Below are 19,697 nucleotides of genomic sequence, written 5' to 3'. Positions count from 1 at the left end.
TTTGAAAATCTGTCCACCACCACCAGTATAGTATCATAGCCTTCTGACTTTGGCAATTTTTCAATGAAATCCATGGTAATATCCTTCCAGGCCCCTGTTGGCACCGGCAAGGGTTGTAACAGACCAGTAGGCAGCTGTTTTTCACTTTTGGCCTGCTGACACACCGAACACTGTTTGACAAAACTCTCCACATCAGTCTTCAGCCCTTGCCACCAAAACATTCGTTTAACCCTTTGATAAGTAGCGGTAATGCCCGAATGCCCACCAACCACTGAGTCATGAAAAGCAGAAATGACTTTAGTTCTAAGAGCTGAATTCTGCCCAATCCAAATTTGTTGCTGCTTTCTAATAACTCCTTGATGCAAAGAGAACCCTGCCTCATCGGGGCTATGCACCGCGAGCTTTTGTAACAATTGTTGAGCCTGTGAATCCGTTACATAGGAATTAGTAACCTCTTGGATCCAAACAGGTTGCAACTCTGTAACTGTGGATATAGCCATCGCCATTCCCACTCTGGACAAGGCATCTGCCACCACATTCTCTTTTCCTTTCTTGTAGACAATCTGAAATTGCAAACCCATCAGCTTAGCCATAGCCTTCTTTTGCCATTCAGACTGCAATTGTTGTTCACCCAAAAAGGTCAGAGACTGGTGATCCGTCTTTATCACAAACTGAGATCTCTGAAGATATGGCCTCCACCTATCCACTGCCATCATTAAAGCCAAGAACTCCTTCTCATAAATGGACAACTGACTATTCTTAACTCCCAAAGCCTTGCTTAAAAAAGCCACAGGTCTGTTTTGTTGCATCAAAACAGCCCCAATCCCATTCTCACAGGCATCAGTCTCCACCACAAAAGGAAGCTCAAAATCTGGTAGGGCCAACACTGGGGTCTGAATCATAGCCTGCTTCAACTTATCAAAAGCTTGTTGTGCTTCTTTTGTCCACTCCCATCTTTTCTTCCCTTGGAGAAGAGTAGTCAAGGGCTTGGCAATAGCACCATAATGCCTGACAAATTTCCTATAGTAACCTGTCAACCCCAGGAAACCTCTCAACTCAGTAAGTGAGGAAGGAACTGGCCAATCCACCATCGCCTGAGTCTTTGCTGGGTCAGTAGACACCCCATCCTTGGATATAATATGACCCAAATACTGCAACTCAGATTTGGCAAAGACACACTTCTTTCTTTTGAGGTAAAACTGTTGAGCCCTCAAAGTAGAGAACACCAATCTTAAGTGTTCCAAATGTTGAGTCAAATCTGCACTGTATATCAGAATATCATCTATAAACACCATCACAAACTTTCTCAAATAGGGCTCCAAAATGGAGTTCATAGCACACTGAAAACTTGCAGGGGCATTAGTAAGCCCAAAAGGCATTACTCTGAACTGGTAGTGCCCATGGTGGGTTTTGAAAGCCGTTTTGTACTCATCCTCCAATCCCATCCTAATCTGATGGTATCCTGCTGTCATATCCAGACTAGAGAAATATTGAGTTCCCACTAACTCATCCAATATCTCGTCCACTAAAGGCATTGGGAACCTATTCTTGATTGTCATTTCATTGAGCTTTCTGTAATCAATACAGAACCTCCAGGTTCCATCCTTCTTCTGTACCAGCAACACAGGTGATGCAAAAGGACTCACACTTGGCACTATATGTCCAGCTTTCAATAGTTCGGCCACCTGCCTTTCTATTTCTGTTTTATGCAAGGGTGAGTACCTATAGGGTCGAGCATTCACTGGCACTGATCCTGGCACAAGAGAAATATGATGGTCATATGGCCTGACAGGTGGCAAAGCCTTGGGTGACTCAAAGATGTCCTTGAACTCATCTAACAATTCACCCAATGGGCCTGTCTCTGGAACCCCCTCCTTTCCTGCCACCGGTTCTAACAAGACAAACACCCACACCTCATTGCCCTTCAACCATTTTTGAACCTTCAGGGCTGAAACCTGGGGCACTTCTGTCACCGCAACTGAATCTCCCTTCAACCAAATCCTTTCCCCTTTATGCTGGAATGACAACACCTTCTGATCCCAGTCACATTCCATTGGACTATGAGCTCTTAACCAATCAAACCCAAGTATAGCATCATACACCCCAATCTCCAACACCCTCATGGTAGATACAAAAGTGTGTCCCCCTGTCCACCATCTAATATCCTTCACCCTTCTGTCACTTCTCAACACCTCTCCATTGGCCACCTTGACAGAGACAGGAGAACAGGGTTCAGTGGCTAGTTTCAACTTGTCCACCATAGCTTGGCTGATGAAGCTGGTAGAACTGCCAGAATCAACCAGCATCAACATCAACTGATTCTGAATCAAGGCTCTAAACCTGATACACTGTGAACTATCAGCTCCACTGAGGGCATGAATAGACAATCTGTGATTCTCCTCTTCTTGTACCTCCTCCTTTTCTATCTGCCCCAGCTGCTCCTCAGACAATACCATCTCCAAATCTTCAGTGGTCAATACATTGAGTTGAGGGATTACTCTTTTTGGACATTTAGCCTGGTGCCCTGGCTCAAACTTCTCACCACAGGTATAGCAGAGTCCATTTATCCTCCTATATTCTTTCACTTGTCTCTCCTTACTCCATACTCCTTGATCCCCTACCTTCCCTTCAGTCCTAACTCCTGTCACTCCCCTACCTCCTTGGCCTATCTTACTATTCCGGCCACTATTCTTGACCAAAATCTCCTGCTGCACCAGCGCCAACCTAATAGCCCTATCAACAGTGGTAGGAATCTGAGACTTTACAGGACCTTGTATCTCATTCTTTAAGCCTTTCATAAACTGAGCAACAAAGAACACCTCCCCCAGTTCTGGATTATGTACTGCTGTTGCATATCTGGCCTCCTCAAATTCTTCTACATACTCTTCGACACCCCCTTTTTGTTGCAGGTGCAACATTCTTTCCATGGCCTTTGGATATTCATCCACATCGAATTTCTGCAACACTATTCTAGAGAAATTTGGCCAATCTCCCAAGTCTCCCCTCAACTTCAGAATCTGCAGCCATCTAGCTGCATTTCCCTCCATGTTCATCGACGCCGCAGGTACCTTCATTGCACCTGGGACCTGATACATGTTGAAGTAGTCCTCACATCGATTCAACCAAATCGCCGGTTCCTTGCCTCCAAACTTGGGGAAAAGCATCTTAGGTACATGTTGTTGCAACTCCCTTCCTCCCTGATCCTGGTTCGGTATGGCCCCTCTTCTACCTCCTGTATCCGATGACTCTGGTCCCGTGCCAACATCCTCCATCTCTCTCGCCATAGCTTCCAACCTCATCCTGGCCAACGCCTTCCCATTCTCCTCCACGCGCCTGGATAAAATTGTCCTCTCATCTGCAGCCTGTTTCACCAAGTCGGCAGTCAATTCTGACTGTCCCAATAGTTGGTGATGCACCTTCTCCATAGCATCAACTTTCCCTGTCAACCTCTCCATCATCACCATCATCTTGTCCCACCTTGCTTCCCCTTGTTTAGCTTCTGTCGCCATGGCTTCCAACACCAGCCTGGACTGCGCCGAAGGTTTGACAGAGGGCGCCGTGGTGATCACCTCCTCTTCTTCCTACAGCCAACCTAGCCCCCTTGTGATCACCAACCCACACCGAGGAAGGAGAGCTTTGATACCAGGTGTAAGGATCGACGTCCCGTGGCTGACGGCGAGCTCCCGCAGCGTGAGAAGTCGACCAACTGGAGAAGACGACTTCCCAGTCACGCTCAGATAAGTTCCAGATTTTGGTGGAATGTGTTCTTTATTCAAATCGCGTCCTCTTCCAGAAGCAGTTACAGGTATTTATAGATGCTAATCTGGGCCTAATCGCCTGGATCTATTACACGGCTTGGAACCCTAATGGGCCAGCCCAACAGTAAATCTTCCTCTTCAACCGACTTACTAAACCATACAAGTAGTAGTAGCAGCAGATTTACTAGGGGCCGTGACAGACCTCCAATGGTAGCACCTGCGAGAGTCGAATCAGATGTAGTTGCAACGTCCTTCTTTGGATGCAGTGAGGACCATTCGTCCTTCAACCACCCGGCAAAATGGTACGAAACTACGAATCTCTTGATCTTCCTTGAACTGATTGGTGGTGATAATATGTGTGTTGGATGAGATTTGGTTGTTCAGTTGATTGGTTAGTTCTTGACTCAATAGTTGAAGATGTCATGTTTCTCTGGTTGTGAATTCCTTCTTCTTGAATAAAGCAATACGATTCTCTGAGTTAGAAACTCGACAGTATGAATGATTAACTTATTCCTTATTGTGTTTGATCTGAAACTGTCATAGGAAGAGGTTTCTTTAAACAACGGGAAATTTGGATCCATACCATTAAAAGATCACCACTTTGGATGCATACCATTACTATCTCACTTACATGTGGGTCCACATGAGTCAATGACATGTGGGGTCCATGGTATATATCTAAAGTTTGGATCTTTTAATGGTATAGATCCAATTGTTCCTTAAACAAATGGCACATTCTAGATATGTCATTGAATCTCTTCAATGCATAGTTGCAGGGAATGTGTACTTTTCAAACATGATGATGGATGATAGCCTTCCAGGGAAATTTACACTTTCAGTTCGATTTGCTTGAGTGAGCACTTTCGGTTTGTAACCTTCAGTTCAGTGCAATTTGACATCGTCAGTTCGATTTCCTAGAGTGAGCATTTTCAGTTTGTAAGCTTCAGTTCAGTGCAATTTGACATCGTCAGTTTGATTTCCTAGTGTAAGCACTTCTAGTTTGTTATATACTTTCAGTGCACTTTAAGCGCTACAATATTATGAACTTTATGCCTGAATTCAGATTAAACCTGCATGTACACTTTTAGTTTCAGTTCGATTACATGTCATCTTGACTATTGTGTTCATGTACACTTTCAGTTTGTGTTGCTGCCTGCTCATGGATACATGTTTCCAGTTTGTAAACACTTCAATTTTCAGATATAGTTTTGCGTAAACCCGTGTTGCTGCAGAAAAATCTGTGCAGTTTCAAAGGCTGCAGAGGACCGTTCCTAGCTGGCTCATCCGGTGTAGTGTGGCTCAGGAATTTGTTTGATAGACTTTTTTTATGAATGATTCTTCACTCGTGTATTGTTAGCGACGTGAAGGCAACAGAAAAATTGAAAGAAAAAAACCCTATGGAATAAAAAAGCATACGACGGGTAGAAGATAGCCCTACAGTTGCTGATGTGTCACAAGTTTAAATTATTAGAGCAACTCCAATAGTTCTCTAAAAGACTTCCTAAATCAATAATTTAGGTAGTTAATATGAAAACTATTCTACAACAGTTCTCTAAATGAACTTTCTAAATTTAACAACTTGTCATCTAACCTCATTTTCTCTCTACATTTGGCAACCATTTAACAACTCCCTAAACAAAAATGTTGACTGCATTATATAGTTTTTGTGACTTATTTTTTATGTGGATAAATACAAAACAAAATTGCAACCTATATTTAGAGAACTATTGGAGAACTCACATTTTTTTACTCCAAAAGTCATTTAGCAACTTCTTAAATCTGTGATTTAGAGAGCTAAAATTTACATAACTATTGGAGTTGCTCTTAGAGAACTGTTGTAGGGAGATAAGATTTTGGGAAAAAGTGTTTAGTGTAACCCTCAAAACATAGTTTTTGGAAAAAAATTTAGAGACTTTTAGAGTTACTCTGAGAAGTGAGAGCTGGATAACTTGTCAAGTTAAATAGCTAGTCTGTTGAAGACCTATTTTGCTATTAAATAGATAAAATTTAGCTTGATAAACTATTTAGCTAGTATCTGGATCTGGATATGCTAGTATTCCTACTCTAGTAAACAATAAGGATAAAAATAATGATAAGGTAATGACGTCGCGGCTACCGGGAGCCGTCCGATCGACGTTTAAGCGGCTCAGATTGTTGGGTGGTTAAGCACGACTCCTTGGCGTACGGTACGGACGAGGCCCCCTCCCCATTCTATCTCATTCCCAATTCCTCATCTGCTTCGCTTCCCCCCAAATCGAATCCTCATCGCTCCGTCTATGGCGACTCTAACCATGCAGCCGATCGGTCCCACCCCTGCTCCGGCTGCGCAGCAAGACCCAAGGCGAGTGCTCTTCTTGCTGTTTCCCTTTGCTAGATTTGGCAACCAAGCTGGGTTTTGTTCGAGTGCATCGTTTTATTTTTGTGATTTTCTGGTGTCGATCGATGCAGCAAGGGAGAGAATCCTCCTACCGTGGATGGTACCGATCTGGGTGACATCGACTCGGGGTAATTGCTTCCTCTCGCCTTCTAATGTCCGTTTACTTTAAAACACCTAGCTGGGTAGCGCATGGTTTGTTCATGTGCTTGTGCTGCTGCGCAGCTGGGTTATCCTCAAGAACTCGGATGTCGTTTCCGCGGATTTGGCAGCCGCCGCCGTCTGTGGCGGTCAGCGTCTAGGCTCTTCTACGATTCCTAGCTGGTACGGATTTTATACATACATCAACAACAAGCGTGCCGCTTTTGGTGTGAACTGAACCGCAACCAACGCTCTTCTTTTTTTTTCCCCTCCCAGGGCACGGTGGGTTCTCGGAGGTGTGGTTTACACGCTCGTGCCGTTCTACAACAGAGTTAGGCATCTCGAAGGTACACAACAAGAACTTATTACTGTTTCTTTCCATGGTCAACTGTGAAGAAATAACATTCTAGTTCACAATATGACTTGAATATACTCATATCATCAAGTGATGAGTTTGGAGATTCTTATTGCTATGGCCAGACGAGACGGTGGGATTCGTGGAGAATGCTGTGGAGGTTGTGGAGCATTTAGCTGAAGTAACAGAGAAGCTAGCTGCGAATGTGGCTAAGCAACTTCCTGAAGATGGGTCTCTGCAGAAAGCAGTGGAAGAGGTTGAACACATTGCTGAGGTAGTGGATGATGATGCGGAGAAGGTTGAAGCAGTCACTGAAAAGGTTTGCTTTTCTTCTCTTATATTCTTCTTGTTTGATATCGTGTCATTGCAAATCGTGAATTGAGCACAAGAAAATATTGTGCTTGCTTTCTGAGAATCTGATGTATGCCAAGCTGCTAGCTGGTATCTGTATGCACATATATTTTTTGTCTATTCAACTCCTGAAACAAAAAAAGAGAGACCATTTTAGTCATTTCTTTTGGAGAGCAAAACTAGTTACCTATCTTCTGTTGCACTTGGGAGTCTACGGCACTGGGACAATGTGTATTGACAACTGGTCTTGGTAGTTTCTTTTGGAGACCATATAACACTCTCTACCAATGTAAAAGACTTGCTTTGAAGGGGAGGTTAGTTTAGTTGTTTCTTGTGAGGAACTGAGATCAGTAATCATTTGCAGGTAGTGTTCTGCACAGAAATGTTGTACAACACTTGAAATTGCTTGCTTGGTGCTGCATGAGTGTCACTTCAGACATATTTTTTTGACACCATAAGTTGATGGCAACTTCTGTAAGGAATCGGAGAAAAACATAGGTCTGCAAACCGCAAGGCATGCGTCGGATTTTGTTAAGAAAACTTCATATGATGATGTTTTCTGCATCATTTGGAAGTAGCATAAACCGAGCTTGAAACATTTCACTACGTTGCTGTGTTAACATGTGAAGTGAAAGTTGACCTGGAATAAATGATGTTTTTCTTGTGCTGTTGTGCAGATCGACAAGGTCAGTGATGAGATTGATGCTGCTGTGGAGCCGGTCATCGCGGAGCTTGAAAAGGAACTCGATCAGAGCACAACCTCAGACGATGGAGTTGACACAAAGAATTGATCAACTGCATGTTAGGTGTGCTCTTCATTGTACATAGCGTGTGTACTGTTGTTTTTCTTCTCTCTCTCCTCTTTGGAGAAACTGCTTGTACATATGTATGTATGGACCATGAAGATTATTGGTACTGTATCAAGTCACTATCCATAAATAAATACACGTTGGCCTGTGAAAAAAAATATACTAGCTCGCAGAGCTGTGAATTATTGATTCGCATTCGTTTCTATGTAAATTGTTGCCCTCCCGTTTTGTCTTTTTGTATCACAAAAACAATTGTCACCCAAACGTTCGGCAACACGGGCAGACACTTGGCGAGGTCGATGGCCGTGGAGCTAGCTGCCTGGGAATGGGATAGGATATTTTCCCGTGGCGGGATAAAGCCCAACGAGCCCGCGTTACGGATATCTTCGCCATCCGTTGCCTCGCGAGCTCGCCGCCATGGCATTGGCTCTCCCCCTCGCCCGCCTCGTCCCCGCCTGCCAGTGCCAGCCTTGGCCCCACCTGCGCTTTCGGAAGCGCCACGTCTCCTTCGCCGCTCACGCCAGTTCTCGCGCCGCCTTCGCTGCCTGCGCGGCGGCCCCTGCCCTCCAGGTCCAGGCGCCGGAGGCGGAGGCGGAGGCGGAGACGGTCGAGCAAGTGGGCCCGAAGACACGCCTCGTCGCGCAGAACATCCCGTGGGACTGCACGGCCGACGAAATGCGCGCGCTCTTCGAGAGCCACGGCTCCGTCGTCGGCGTCGAGGTAAGCGTCTGCTTCCCTTCCCTTAGTAACGGACTAACTGCAATCCTGTTAGACAGTGGATGCTAACAAAATTATTGGCTGCCATCCAGAATGAAGAGCTAATGTAGTTTAATATAATGATGCAAACCAGAATTCTGCTACTATCTGGGAATATTATTGTCTGGTTGCTGCAAACTCCATTGTATTGTGTGTAGAGAGATTAATTACTAGTAAAGTGCTCTTCCCTTTGCTAGCTATATATTTTTTAAAGAACAACAACATATGGGCTAATCTTATATGGTTACCTAGTTTGTATTTGGGTCCTGTGAATCTGTGCTCAGTAGTGTGCAGGGTAGGTGTTGATCAAAGATTGAACTCAACAACAAGGAATCTGAATTATGCTGCGAATATGTCTGAAATCACTTTGTTCAGCATGCTGAAACTCAGGCCCTCCTGTTCAGAGGAGAATGCTTTGTGTTAATTAGATAGATAGATTGCGATGCCACGTGTTTCCACCTTTCGCTTAGGATAATAACTTTTTTCATGGTTATCCAATTCATGATGGGGGTATCTATCTGTTTTTCTTTTGTCTAGAATTATGTACAGAAGAAAATAGTGACAGCATTAGTGATTATTTTTTTGTTCCTTGATTTCCTAGCTTTCAATGTACAGCGCCAATAAAAACAGAGGGTTGGCGTTTGTAACCATGGGTTCAGAAGAGGAGGCTCTTGCAGCTCTCACCCATCTCAATTCAACTGTAAGTTACTTTTAATTGAACAAAGCGTTGTTTCAGCTCGCTCTGCTTAACTGACCATTATTTCCCGTCTGTTTTTATGTAGATTTTAAATGATAGGAAAATTAAGGTGGACTTCGCAAGGCCTAGAAAGAAGCAACCTAAGCAACCTGCTGTGGTATCGGATGACACGGAAAAGTATGTTGTGTTTGTCGGGAATTTGACATGGAGGGTAAGAAATCGTCACCTTCGGGAATTATTTGCCTCTGCCCCAGGTGTGGTATCAGCTGAAGTTATCTTCCATACCACCACTCCGAGACGATCTGCTGGCTACGCGTTTGTTTCTTTTTCTTCGAAAGAGAGCGCAGGGGCCGCCATATCTGCTTTCAACGGAAAGGTAAAAATATATTAGTAATGGGGGTGGTTCTACTTGGTACTACCAGTTGCTGCTTTCGTATTTGACCTAGTATGATCTTCTGATCATTATTGCAGATATTGATGGGACGGCCCATTAACGTGATGTTCAAAGATGAAAATGGTGAAAAGAATGAACCTTCTTCTGTCCCAAAGAAGGCCGAGGTGGAACCATCTGATGACCAGAGTGATAAGCTAAGCATGAACTGTTAACGAAACAAATAGGTCATATCTGTCATTACACACACATATATATTCTGACCCATGGTATTTCCTTTTCAGAAATAGTTATGTCCCTTGTTTTATTGATTTGCCAATCTGGTGTATGTTCGTCGTGAGGCAAACGTGAGCGCTGTGAGGGCGTCAAATCCTCCCGCGCGCGTTGCAAGGGTCCTAAATATAAACTTAATTAGGTTTAATAAATTTGTCTCGTCTTTTTAATTTTATAGTTTCTATATTTAATACTCGTAATTACTATTTAAACATTCGGTGTGACATAAATTAAATTTTAGTTAGGTGGAACCAAACAGAGAATTGAGGGGGGTTGCAGTGAATTAGGAGAGGATTTTGACATATAGGGCATTTGTAGATTTAAGACAAACGAACATGAGTCATGGGCAGCCAATGAACATGATTCCATACGTATTGTTGGCCGACGAAAGGAAAATAAGTATACTCGGACGTATTTGCGTAGGAGCATAGCAGTTGGACTGGACATGCCGTGTAATGCACCACGACGCGGTTAACTCGGGACGGAAGCAACGCAACTCGGCACGAAGAAGGAAAAGCCACCACCGGTTCCTCCGCCGTCCCCGCGGTTTCAGTTCCTTGCTTGCTTGCTTGCTCTTGCTCTCCCTCTCTCGTGGAAGCCAGCCACACAAGGCAGAAAGAGAGAGTGACGTTGTGTTCCATCCCGTTCCGCTGAAGCAACCGCTCTCCTACACCAAACCACCCACACCACTCTAGGTCTCTAGCCGATGCGATGGATGTGGATCCAGCAGCGGACCAGCGGAGGAAGAACAAGGGCGGGCTGGAGTCGGAGCTGGAGCGCCACTACGACGACCTGCAGCGGGAGATGATGCTGATGGCCGCCGATCGGCCGCACAAGCAACTGCAACAGCATCGACGTCACGGGCACCGCCCCGATCTGCTCCAGAACTGCGACCTGCCCCCACCGGCCAAGCTCTTCGGCCCCGTACCCACCCTGCAGAGGTCCTTCTCAATCCCCGATCTCATCTCATCTCGGTTTCGGTGTTTGATTCATTCCTTGAATTGAGCTGGATTCCTCCAATCAATTGGGAAGGCTGGAGACCGCTGCTGCCAAGGACCACAAGGCCGACGACGGCCTGCTGCGGGCGCTGCGCCTGTCGCAGTCGCGCGCGCGGGAGGCGGAGGACAAGCTGGCGGCCGCGGGCGCCACCAACGTCGACCTCGCGGCGCTGCTCGTGCGGGACTCCGTCGCGCTCTCCGCCCACCGCCGCTGGGTCATGATGCTGGAGGCCGAGAATTCCCTGCTCCGAGGACCACGACGAGATGCGGATGGTCCGGAACCGGACCACGGAGCCGGCGGGGTGGCCGCGTGGTGGGTCGCGCTCGCCGTCTGCGTCGGCGTCGCCGGCGTCGGCCTCGCGCTCGGCAGGTTCCTCTGCTGAACAACTGTGATGGATCATTCTCCTTCCTTCCTGCTGCTGTAGAAAGTGTAAATCTACTTCGAGACGACGATCGATCGATCAATCAATCAGTCAAAAAAAAAACTGTAAATACTGCTACAGTAGTACGGAGTAGGATTGGTCTCCAAGTTAAAGTACCCATTCCTGCACGCTTTCTGCTTTAGCTTGTGGAAACAATCTGTTGAGAATTTGATGCCTGCCGTGAGGTTCCGTGTCACTTTCCATTGCTCACAGTCACAGCACAGAAATTGTCGCGCATTCATGTACGACGACAAGGACTTTTCCCTGTAGTTGTAATCCATTTTTTTTGAAAAAAACAATTAATTGATTTTACCTGTAAATTCTCCAGTTCTTTTACGGGTAAATTCTAAAATGCGCAAGCAATTCTTCACCAAATGGAAGCAGGTCGAGTCAGTCCTAGATGGGGTCGGTGGCACCTGCTCCGCTTTGCCATCTGCTCTTGAACACGTCAGTCAAGGACGACCAAAGAGAAGAAAACTACTACAATACAACTGATACAGACAGAGAAATAAAGAGATTTTATTCATATTGGACGACGAAAATTCAATATGTCCTTCTCGGTGGTGGTTGCTGCAACCTGGAGATGTCGGAACGAGGCGCGCGTGGTGCCACATTGACTTGAACAAAAAGATTTCGTCATGTGTTCCGTTCCGTGATAATCATGTTTGATTTGTGTCTTGTTTGACTGAATCTCTCCTAGTCCTTGAAAAGCATAGGCATATTTCGTATTTAAAATATGCTAATTGAAAATAGATAATCTCGAAAGGGTCTCACACCTAACATTTCTATCCCCCCCACCCATAATACCATTCTTTATTTAGCTACTTAGGGGTAGTTTAGAAACTCAAATTATCTCAGCATCATTAGTATAGAGAAGCTCTATATAAGCGGTTGTGAACACATTTGTACCGGCATTTTTGCAGACCTATCGGTTGTGAACACATTTGTACTGGCTTGATTAGTAGGCTAGTACATCTATTTGTCACTTACTAGTAACATATAACATACATGGTGTTCATGGACATTATCAAGCAATACGCCTGTGACTTGGTGTCCTTGTTACATACATATAAGGCGACACACACTCCTCTTGTCCATGACACAAAATCATAACTCACAAATTAACTATTGAGTTGGTCTTTACCATGCACCCTCGTCCTGATAGATTCCTAGCACCGCGTTTTGTAAGTTCATCTGCTAGCAGAGCAAAGACCGGCAATCAGGAGTGACTTTTCCATGCATGCAACTATCTGTTCGTTCTTCTATCTTTCCGCTACTACTTGGTCAATGCATGGATGAGGATGTCATGGGTGACACATGCACTACATAATCAGAGCCGTACCTAATGCATGGATTATATTTTCTGTTCGTTGATCGATTCTCTATGTATGAACGCCGGACGATCGTCGTCCGAATGAAACTCTGAGTTAAGGGCTTTACATATTGTTCCAATAATAATACAGGAAACTTAATTATTATATATCAGCAACCGTAAGTAGGAAATAATAATTTGATATTCTTCCTCTCTCTATATATATATATATATATATATTCAATTATTACATGATCGTCCTAAATTTAAAAATAGGTGATGCATGAGCTCATATATATGGTTGTTGTTGGTTAGCTAGCTAGTAGCTAGTATTGGAATTAACCTAATAACCTAGCTAGCTACTCCAACGAACTCAACAGCAAATGGCGTCTCTCTCTCTCTCTCTCTCTCTCTCTCTCTCTCTCTCTATATATATATATATATATATATATATATATATATATATATATACTACGTCGTCGTCTTCCTGCTTTCGGTCAATATAATATAATATATCATGCATTAGGTACGGTGGAGAAAAAAAGGCACCTAAATTATTAATTAGGCCATTTGGAAGATGGATATAAACACAGCGTGCGATTATTATTTTGCAACACCACGACGTTATCCCGTTTGACGTCAAATGAATGAATGGCTTCTCTTCCGGCCGACCGGCGGGAAGCCTTTGCCTCCATATATATTGTAATCGTAAATTAATTTACGTGTATATATAGAGCATATCAAGATCTTCCATGCATGGTACGTATTAGATATATAATCAAATATATTTTATTACGTGATGTGGTGCCTAATGTCAAAACGGTACGGAGAAAATTCCAAAGATATCGACAATTAAAAAATGACACGTTCGAATATATATAATAATGGTGTTAATCTGGGAAGAAGAAGAAAACGCCTAATTGTAACATGAGCTAGCTGGTAGCCTTTTGGCAAATAAACAAAAATAAAAAAAATTCGTGAGCTAGCTAGGGCGGCCTTGGCATCGCTTGTCCTAATTAACCACTCCATCATATATCGATCCCTTAATTTCTTTAATGGACGCGTCTTTGACAAAACGCACAAATTAGTTAAAGGGCCTGGTGGCTAATAATATATACTTGCATATTATAGCCGTCTAGAAGCATTGGACTTGGACCGTACCATGCATGAGAAAGAAAATTACGACCACACCTACCATACATGATGGAACCATTCGCAGCTAGCATTATTCGAGAGGAAAGGAGGAAGAACTGGAGAGGAAACAAAAGTGTAGGATCGAGGGAGAGGGAGAGCGGCCAAGCGTGGACCAACGACTCCTCTTCTCCGATCCTCCCGCAGCTGCAGGCCGTAGCTAGCTCTATAAAAAGCTAAGGGAGCCTGCCTGCCATCGTCGTGCATCGTCATCCACCACGATCGATAAAGCTAATTAAGCTGCTACTGCTACGCTAGCCTCGATCGATCAAGCAAGCAGCTCACAGACCCACCGGCCCACCCACCCACCCACATGGCGGCGTCCCGTTCCGCTCTGATCACGCTGCTCGTCCTTGTGAGCTCCGTCGCGGCGGCCTCGGCGACCACGTTCACCGTCGGCGACAGTAGCGGCTGGAGTCGTAGCGTCAACTACGACAACTGGGCCAGTGGCAAGACCTTCACGGATGGAGATCAGCTAGGTGCGTAGTAGTATTACTACTCTTTCTTATGCATGATGAATTGAATGAACAAACGAAACGTAAATATATATATGCAATTACATCCATATGCATGCATGCAGTGTTCAACTTCGCCACCGGGAACCACGACGTGGTGGAGGTGGACAAGAGCGGATACGACGGCTGCTCCACCACCAACGCCGCCAACACAATCCAAAACGGCCCCGCCACCGTCAACCTCACCTCCGGCACCCACTACTACATCTGCGGCATCAGCGGCCACTGCAGCGGCGGGATGAAGCTCGCTGTCACCGTCGGCTCCGGCTCCGGCTCCGGCTCCGGGTCCCCCACCCCCGGCGGCGGCTCGCCCAGCACACCCACACCAACCACCCCGAGCGCCCCCGCCCCCGACACTCCGGCCGGCGCGTCCGTGCGCCTCACGGCCGGCCCAGCGCTCGCCGTGGCCGCCACCGTGCTCGTCGCCCTCTTCTGATCTGATCTGATACTTCATGCATGCACCGTGCCAGGACCAGGATAGAGGCAGTGCAGGATTATAGTATTCTTGTGTACGTACGTACATACTTTGTTGTTGAGCTAGCGTTTTCATTCTGACGACGGCGGATTATTGTACTCTCGTACGTTTTTATTTCCACATGTATTACTACTATCATTCATGCTTTCAATTCTTCATTGTTAATTTGTTGCCTGTGGTGTATCATCATTCATACGCAAGGTACTTACCAAGCATATGGTGCTAATTGGTCCATCTCTCAGGCTCAACTTTGTTTTCCGCCTCTTGACGTTGCTCTAACCGGCCGGCGGCCTTTCGTCCAAAGCAAAACAAATTAAAATTTTTAAAAAATATTGGGTTTCAAATAAAGGTTTGCTTTTCATTCTAGAAGCCTAAAACTGATGCTGACTAAACAAGCGCAAAATACTACCTAGTTAATTAAAAAAGATTTGAATTTTTCCAGACAAGGAAACAGGACATTATTATTAATTGTTAGGTTGTGGGAGTAGATGTTAGTGTTGGGTTTGTTAATTTGAGAGCCGAGCCGACCTTAGCTTGCGAGTGGTTTGGGGCAGTTGGGTTAGGTATGCAAACGACGATGGGACTAGACCATCCAAGGTCGATCGAGGAAAAAAATGGCCCCGTGATAGGGACTTGGGTTTGTTCTTCGCAATGGTAGCATAATCCACGGAAAAACAATGCCGAGTCGGCATCGTAGTATACTAGTATGTGGCTAGGTCGTCTAACGTATGTCGCATGTCCAGACTCTTCTCCTACGGCGACCCATCTATCTCATCTCACGATTATGCCACATCTACCAGTGTTCTAGATCTGATGAAGGATTAAAAGGGAATGTATCTGGTACAAACTAAACCCTCCGTGCAAACTTCTAATTTGAACCACATAATATTGATCCAAGGGGACGTGCGGAGAAGTAAGAGGGATTTAAAAACGTGTGATTAGCAGCGGGCGGTTAAGTGTAAAATTATCCACATCACTGCGTCCCTCGGTGTTATTAAAACTACGTTTAAACGTCAAAACTCTAATTAGAGGTTGAAATCACGTTTTAGCGTTTTGGCGTTCTAAACTGTAAAACACAGTGTTTTATGCATTTTAGACCATTAGCTATTTTTGGGTCCGGTCTATTAGTTACTTTTGGGGTTCAATCCAGCTCATGGTGAAGTTTTGGTAAGCCACTAACCTCTCTGTTTTGGTACTCCCTCCGTCCTAGGATATAAGGCGTAACCACCTCTGGTTCAAAGACCAAGAAATGCATTTAATTGTCTCTATACCACCGCATCGATATACGTATGCATAGAGAGAGCACGCCTTATATTGTGGGACAAGAATAAAAAGTAGTTACGCCTTATATCCTGGGACGGAGGGAGTATTTAACTTCATATTATTGTCTGAAATTATGATATATTGGTATTTTTCCTATGTTGTTTAAAACTATGTTTAAACAAAGTTTAAACGTTTAAAAGTCAAAATTTCACCCATGAGCGTTCCATCGTTTTATCGTTTTAATAAGCTTGGCGTCCCTTATGCGTCCCTTGGATCAACATCATGTGATTCAAATTAGAAGTTTGCACCTTCCCTAATAACAATGGCAACCATAGTGACATAACCCTAGTGTGCAGATCCGTAGAAGAAATAATATCCCCACTCAACAAAAACGCTAGATCTGATCTGATCAACCCAACTATTAATTAACTACTAGTATCCTAATAAGCAAACTCGACCAGCGGTAGCGGGAGCCATCGTGTCAAATCCACACCGCACCGTACCATACCATAGGCGGCGGATCCATCGGCGCCGAGTACCGACCTCAGAAGAAAAACACGACAGCCGCCATAGCGGCGGCCACGTACAAGGCGGAGGCAACGCTGGACGCGGCGCTGGGCGGCGGAGGGGAGGACGGCGCCTCGGTCGGCGTCTGCCCGATAGAGCTCGGCGCCGGCGGCGAGGCGGGGGCGGGTACCGTGGCATTGGGCGCCGGAGCTGGAGCGGTCTTCTGGGTCGGGGATGGCGCGGGACGAGGAGGCGCCGAGGTCGCCGGAGGCTGCGCCATGGGCGCGGGCATCGTGGACGCGCCCGGTGCCTGCGCCGTCGTCAAGGCCAAGAGCAAGCCCATTGCCACGGCCACGAGGTGGAGGCGCGCCATTGGATTGGATCAGGAGGGGAGACGGTGGCGGCGACTGCGGTAGGGTTTGGGGACGGACGGTGGACGCGGCAGCAATAAATAAATATAAATAAATAAATTGATGAGGCAGTGCCGGTGGACCGAGAGACGATCTTACTCGTCGAATCCTCATCCAGCGGTGCATAGCCATTAGGCTACGTGCATGTAGTTTACAGGGTGCGTGTGGAAGCATTCGACGGCCAAACCAGAAGCGAATTCAGACCTGACGAACACTGTTCACGCCTACATCTTGCTCACGGGCTTGGCTTATTATTAGAAAATGCCCGCACCACTCAATCCCGTAGGAGATCACTGAACTTGGCATTTGGGTACAGACAATAATGCATGTAGTAGGCTTGGTTCCTAAAAAACAAAACAAAGGTGATCACCAACATACCAACTAGATATACAATCCTCTATCAAAACCACTACCCTACACAGAACACTGTCCAGGAGGAACTTGGACATTCATCCTCTACTATGTTGAAGGGCACCGTGAGCCGCCCATGTAATGTATAATGTGGAGTATGTTTTATGTATACACCAGCCTGCAGACGTGGAACATTTGTCGACACAATGATTGGTTACTTATTCCTAGGGCCTTGCACTTCTGTTTCCAGCGGGTATGCCATTCAAAGAATCTTTAGATAAAACAAACCCCCTCAAATGTCTTGTTCCAAAACACTACCAAAAAAAAAAAAACAACAAACATGATTGTGAAGAGAGTAACCAAACAATTAGAAGAAAACAAAATTAGAAGACCAGGGGTGAATTTGTTACTTACACTTTACAGGAAAGACCGTAAGCTAAGCAGTATAATCATGTCCATCTGTACATGCCCAGCTTATTTCATTTGTTCAGTTCCTCCAATATATCTTCACTGCTGCCTTCAGCAACTTCCATTTCCTTAACCTTCTCAATCTGCCTAAGGAGATCCAACCTACCGGGGGCATATGTGGACGGGATCTACACGATTGCAAATAGACAAATAGGAATTATAATGGCAACAGGGGGTGAGTAGCGTGTGAATGTAAAATGCATACCATCGATGGCACATATCTCTGGATGAAAGCCAAAATAGCAGCATGACCAACGGCGGTAAGCTGGGACAGAAAGGCAATTGTCACAATGCTCCAACAGTAAATACACTTTACAGTAGATAGATTCACAGGTCAGAGTACGTGATTGACATCACTCTTGGACCACTGATTTCAAGTCAGGCAACCACCTAGTCGTCCCAGAGGACCGATCAGGTCGTCTCCTAGTCGTCCTAATTAATTGCTGGACACATATATATATATGTGTATAATCTTGGACACAACAAAATACTTTTCCATGGCAGGGACCAATCACCTCTGAAGCACAAAGAAGGGTAATCAGGTGTCTGGGAGTCGCCACCGACAATGAAGCCATCGACCAAAAAGCACAAGACGCCTACAGCAAGCTGTTCGATGGACCACTTGCTGATGCTCATCTCGCTGCTCTCGCAGTCATCTTCTGCTGGCAGGTGGATTGCAGCGAGGAGTTCAGAGGACCGGAGATCCTGGTCGGTCTCTAATTCCTTGATACCTGGTCGTGTTTATTTTGTTTACAATGAATTTGTCAAGCATCCTGATTTGGAATGTCCGTGGCCTTAATAATAAGGCCAGGTGTGATTATGTAAGAGATACAATTCTTTCTTCCAAAGCCGACATTGTTTGTCTTCAAGAAACTAAAGTGGAGGCGTTCTCCGCCTATCTGTTGCTCTCAGCTTGCGGGACAGAATTTGACAAGTGCTTGACCCTCCCTGCAAATGGTACCTGTGGTGGCATCTTGATTGCGTGGAAGGGAGCTGTGTGTCAGGCCATCTCTTCTCGCATTGATATTTTCTCAGCCTCAGTTCAGTTCGTTGGGCTGGATGGTGTGAATTGGTGCTTCACTGGTGTCTATGGACCACAGGAAGATTAGAATAAAATCCAATTCCTACAGGAACTCAAAGATATCAGAGCGCTATGCAGTGGACCGTTGGTGTTGGCTGGGGACTTTAACATGATTTACCAAGTAGCCGACAAGAATAATTCCAACATGAACAGAGCGTTGCTGGGCAGATTTCGAAGTTTTCTTGATGATACCAATATTACAGAAGTTCCTCTACATGGTCGTAAGTATACATGGTCCAATGAGAGGTCATCCCCTACTCTTGTGCGGCTTGACAGAGTTTTGTGCTGCTCTGAGTGGGAGGACATCTATTCTGATTCACTCTTGCAGAGTGCCTCCTCGGGGTTTTCTGACCATTGTCCTCTTATCCTCAGTCTCAGCCCAAATTCAGAAGAAGAGGCGGTTTCACTTCGAAAGTTTTTGGCCCAAACTACCTGGTTTCTTGGATGCTGTCACTGACAATTGGAATGCTCATGTATCTACTTCCTCCCCTGTTGAGTGTGTCTTCCTAAAGCTGCAAAGACTGAGCAAGGGGTTGCAGAGATGGAGCCAACGCAAGGTGGGTAACATCAGATTGCAACTTGATATGGCCAAGGAAATCCTTCACCGTCTTGAGATTGCTAGATATGTCAGAGGGCTCTCTCGGGAGAGGAATGGCTTAGGCAAAAGCTGAAACAGCATTCCCTAGGTCTTGCATCTCTGGAGCGCACTGTTGCAAGGCTACGCTCCCGCATTCTATATCTGTGAGAGGGGGGGGGGGTGCAAACACTTCCTTCTTTCACCAGCAAGCTCCCTACCGCA

General features: G+C 45.4%; 5 protein-coding genes across 5 annotated transcripts; 4 read left to right on the top strand and 1 right to left on the bottom strand.

Moving 5' to 3' along the window:
- The first annotated feature begins 6,003 nt into the window (after positions 1-6,003).
- LOC100192591 (uncharacterized) lies at positions 6,004-7,946 on the top strand. Its single transcript, NM_001137806.1, has 6 exons — positions 6,004-6,099; positions 6,207-6,263; positions 6,358-6,456; positions 6,550-6,620; positions 6,754-6,947; positions 7,657-7,946. The coding sequence occupies exons 1-6, from the start codon at positions 6,035-6,037 to the stop codon at positions 7,768-7,770; spliced, it is 600 nt and encodes a 199-aa protein (NP_001131278.1). The 5' UTR covers positions 6,004-6,034; the 3' UTR covers positions 7,771-7,946.
- Positions 7,947-8,085: 139 nt separating this feature from the next.
- LOC100283883 (uncharacterized) lies at positions 8,086-10,052 on the top strand. The gene is made up of 4 exons (NM_001156781.2): positions 8,086-8,508; positions 9,146-9,244; positions 9,327-9,617; positions 9,713-10,052. The coding sequence occupies exons 1-4, from the start codon at positions 8,206-8,208 to the stop codon at positions 9,845-9,847; spliced, it is 828 nt and encodes a 275-aa protein (NP_001150253.2). The 5' UTR covers positions 8,086-8,205; the 3' UTR covers positions 9,848-10,052.
- On the top strand, positions 10,046-11,500 carry LOC100278045 (uncharacterized). Its single transcript, NM_001151452.2, has 2 exons — positions 10,046-10,846; positions 10,938-11,500. Exons 1-2 carry the CDS (start codon positions 10,617-10,619, stop codon positions 11,284-11,286), a joined length of 579 nt encoding a protein of 192 aa, NP_001144924.2. The 5' UTR covers positions 10,046-10,616; the 3' UTR covers positions 11,287-11,500.
- Positions 11,501-14,044: 2,544 nt separating this feature from the next.
- On the top strand, positions 14,045-14,967 carry LOC100191824 (blue copper protein). Its single transcript, NM_001137248.1, has 2 exons — positions 14,045-14,307; positions 14,409-14,967. The coding sequence occupies exons 1-2, from the start codon at positions 14,142-14,144 to the stop codon at positions 14,777-14,779; spliced, it is 537 nt and encodes a 178-aa protein (NP_001130720.1). The 5' UTR covers positions 14,045-14,141; the 3' UTR covers positions 14,780-14,967.
- Positions 14,968-16,413: 1,446 nt separating this feature from the next.
- Positions 16,414-17,051, bottom strand: LOC100275423 (uncharacterized). The gene has a single exon (NM_001149498.2). It carries the CDS (start codon positions 16,959-16,961, stop codon positions 16,626-16,628), a length of 336 nt encoding a protein of 111 aa, NP_001142970.1. The 5' UTR covers positions 16,962-17,051; the 3' UTR covers positions 16,414-16,625.
- Between the last annotated feature and the right edge of the window lie 2,646 nt (positions 17,052-19,697).

Source organism: Zea mays, chromosome 1 (genome assembly GCF_902167145.1).
Source record: "Zea mays cultivar B73 chromosome 1, Zm-B73-REFERENCE-NAM-5.0, whole genome shotgun sequence".
In the NCBI taxonomy this organism is placed as follows: Eukaryota; Viridiplantae; Streptophyta; class Magnoliopsida; order Poales; family Poaceae; genus Zea; species Zea mays.
This window is presented reverse-complemented; position numbering and strand designations above follow the sequence as displayed.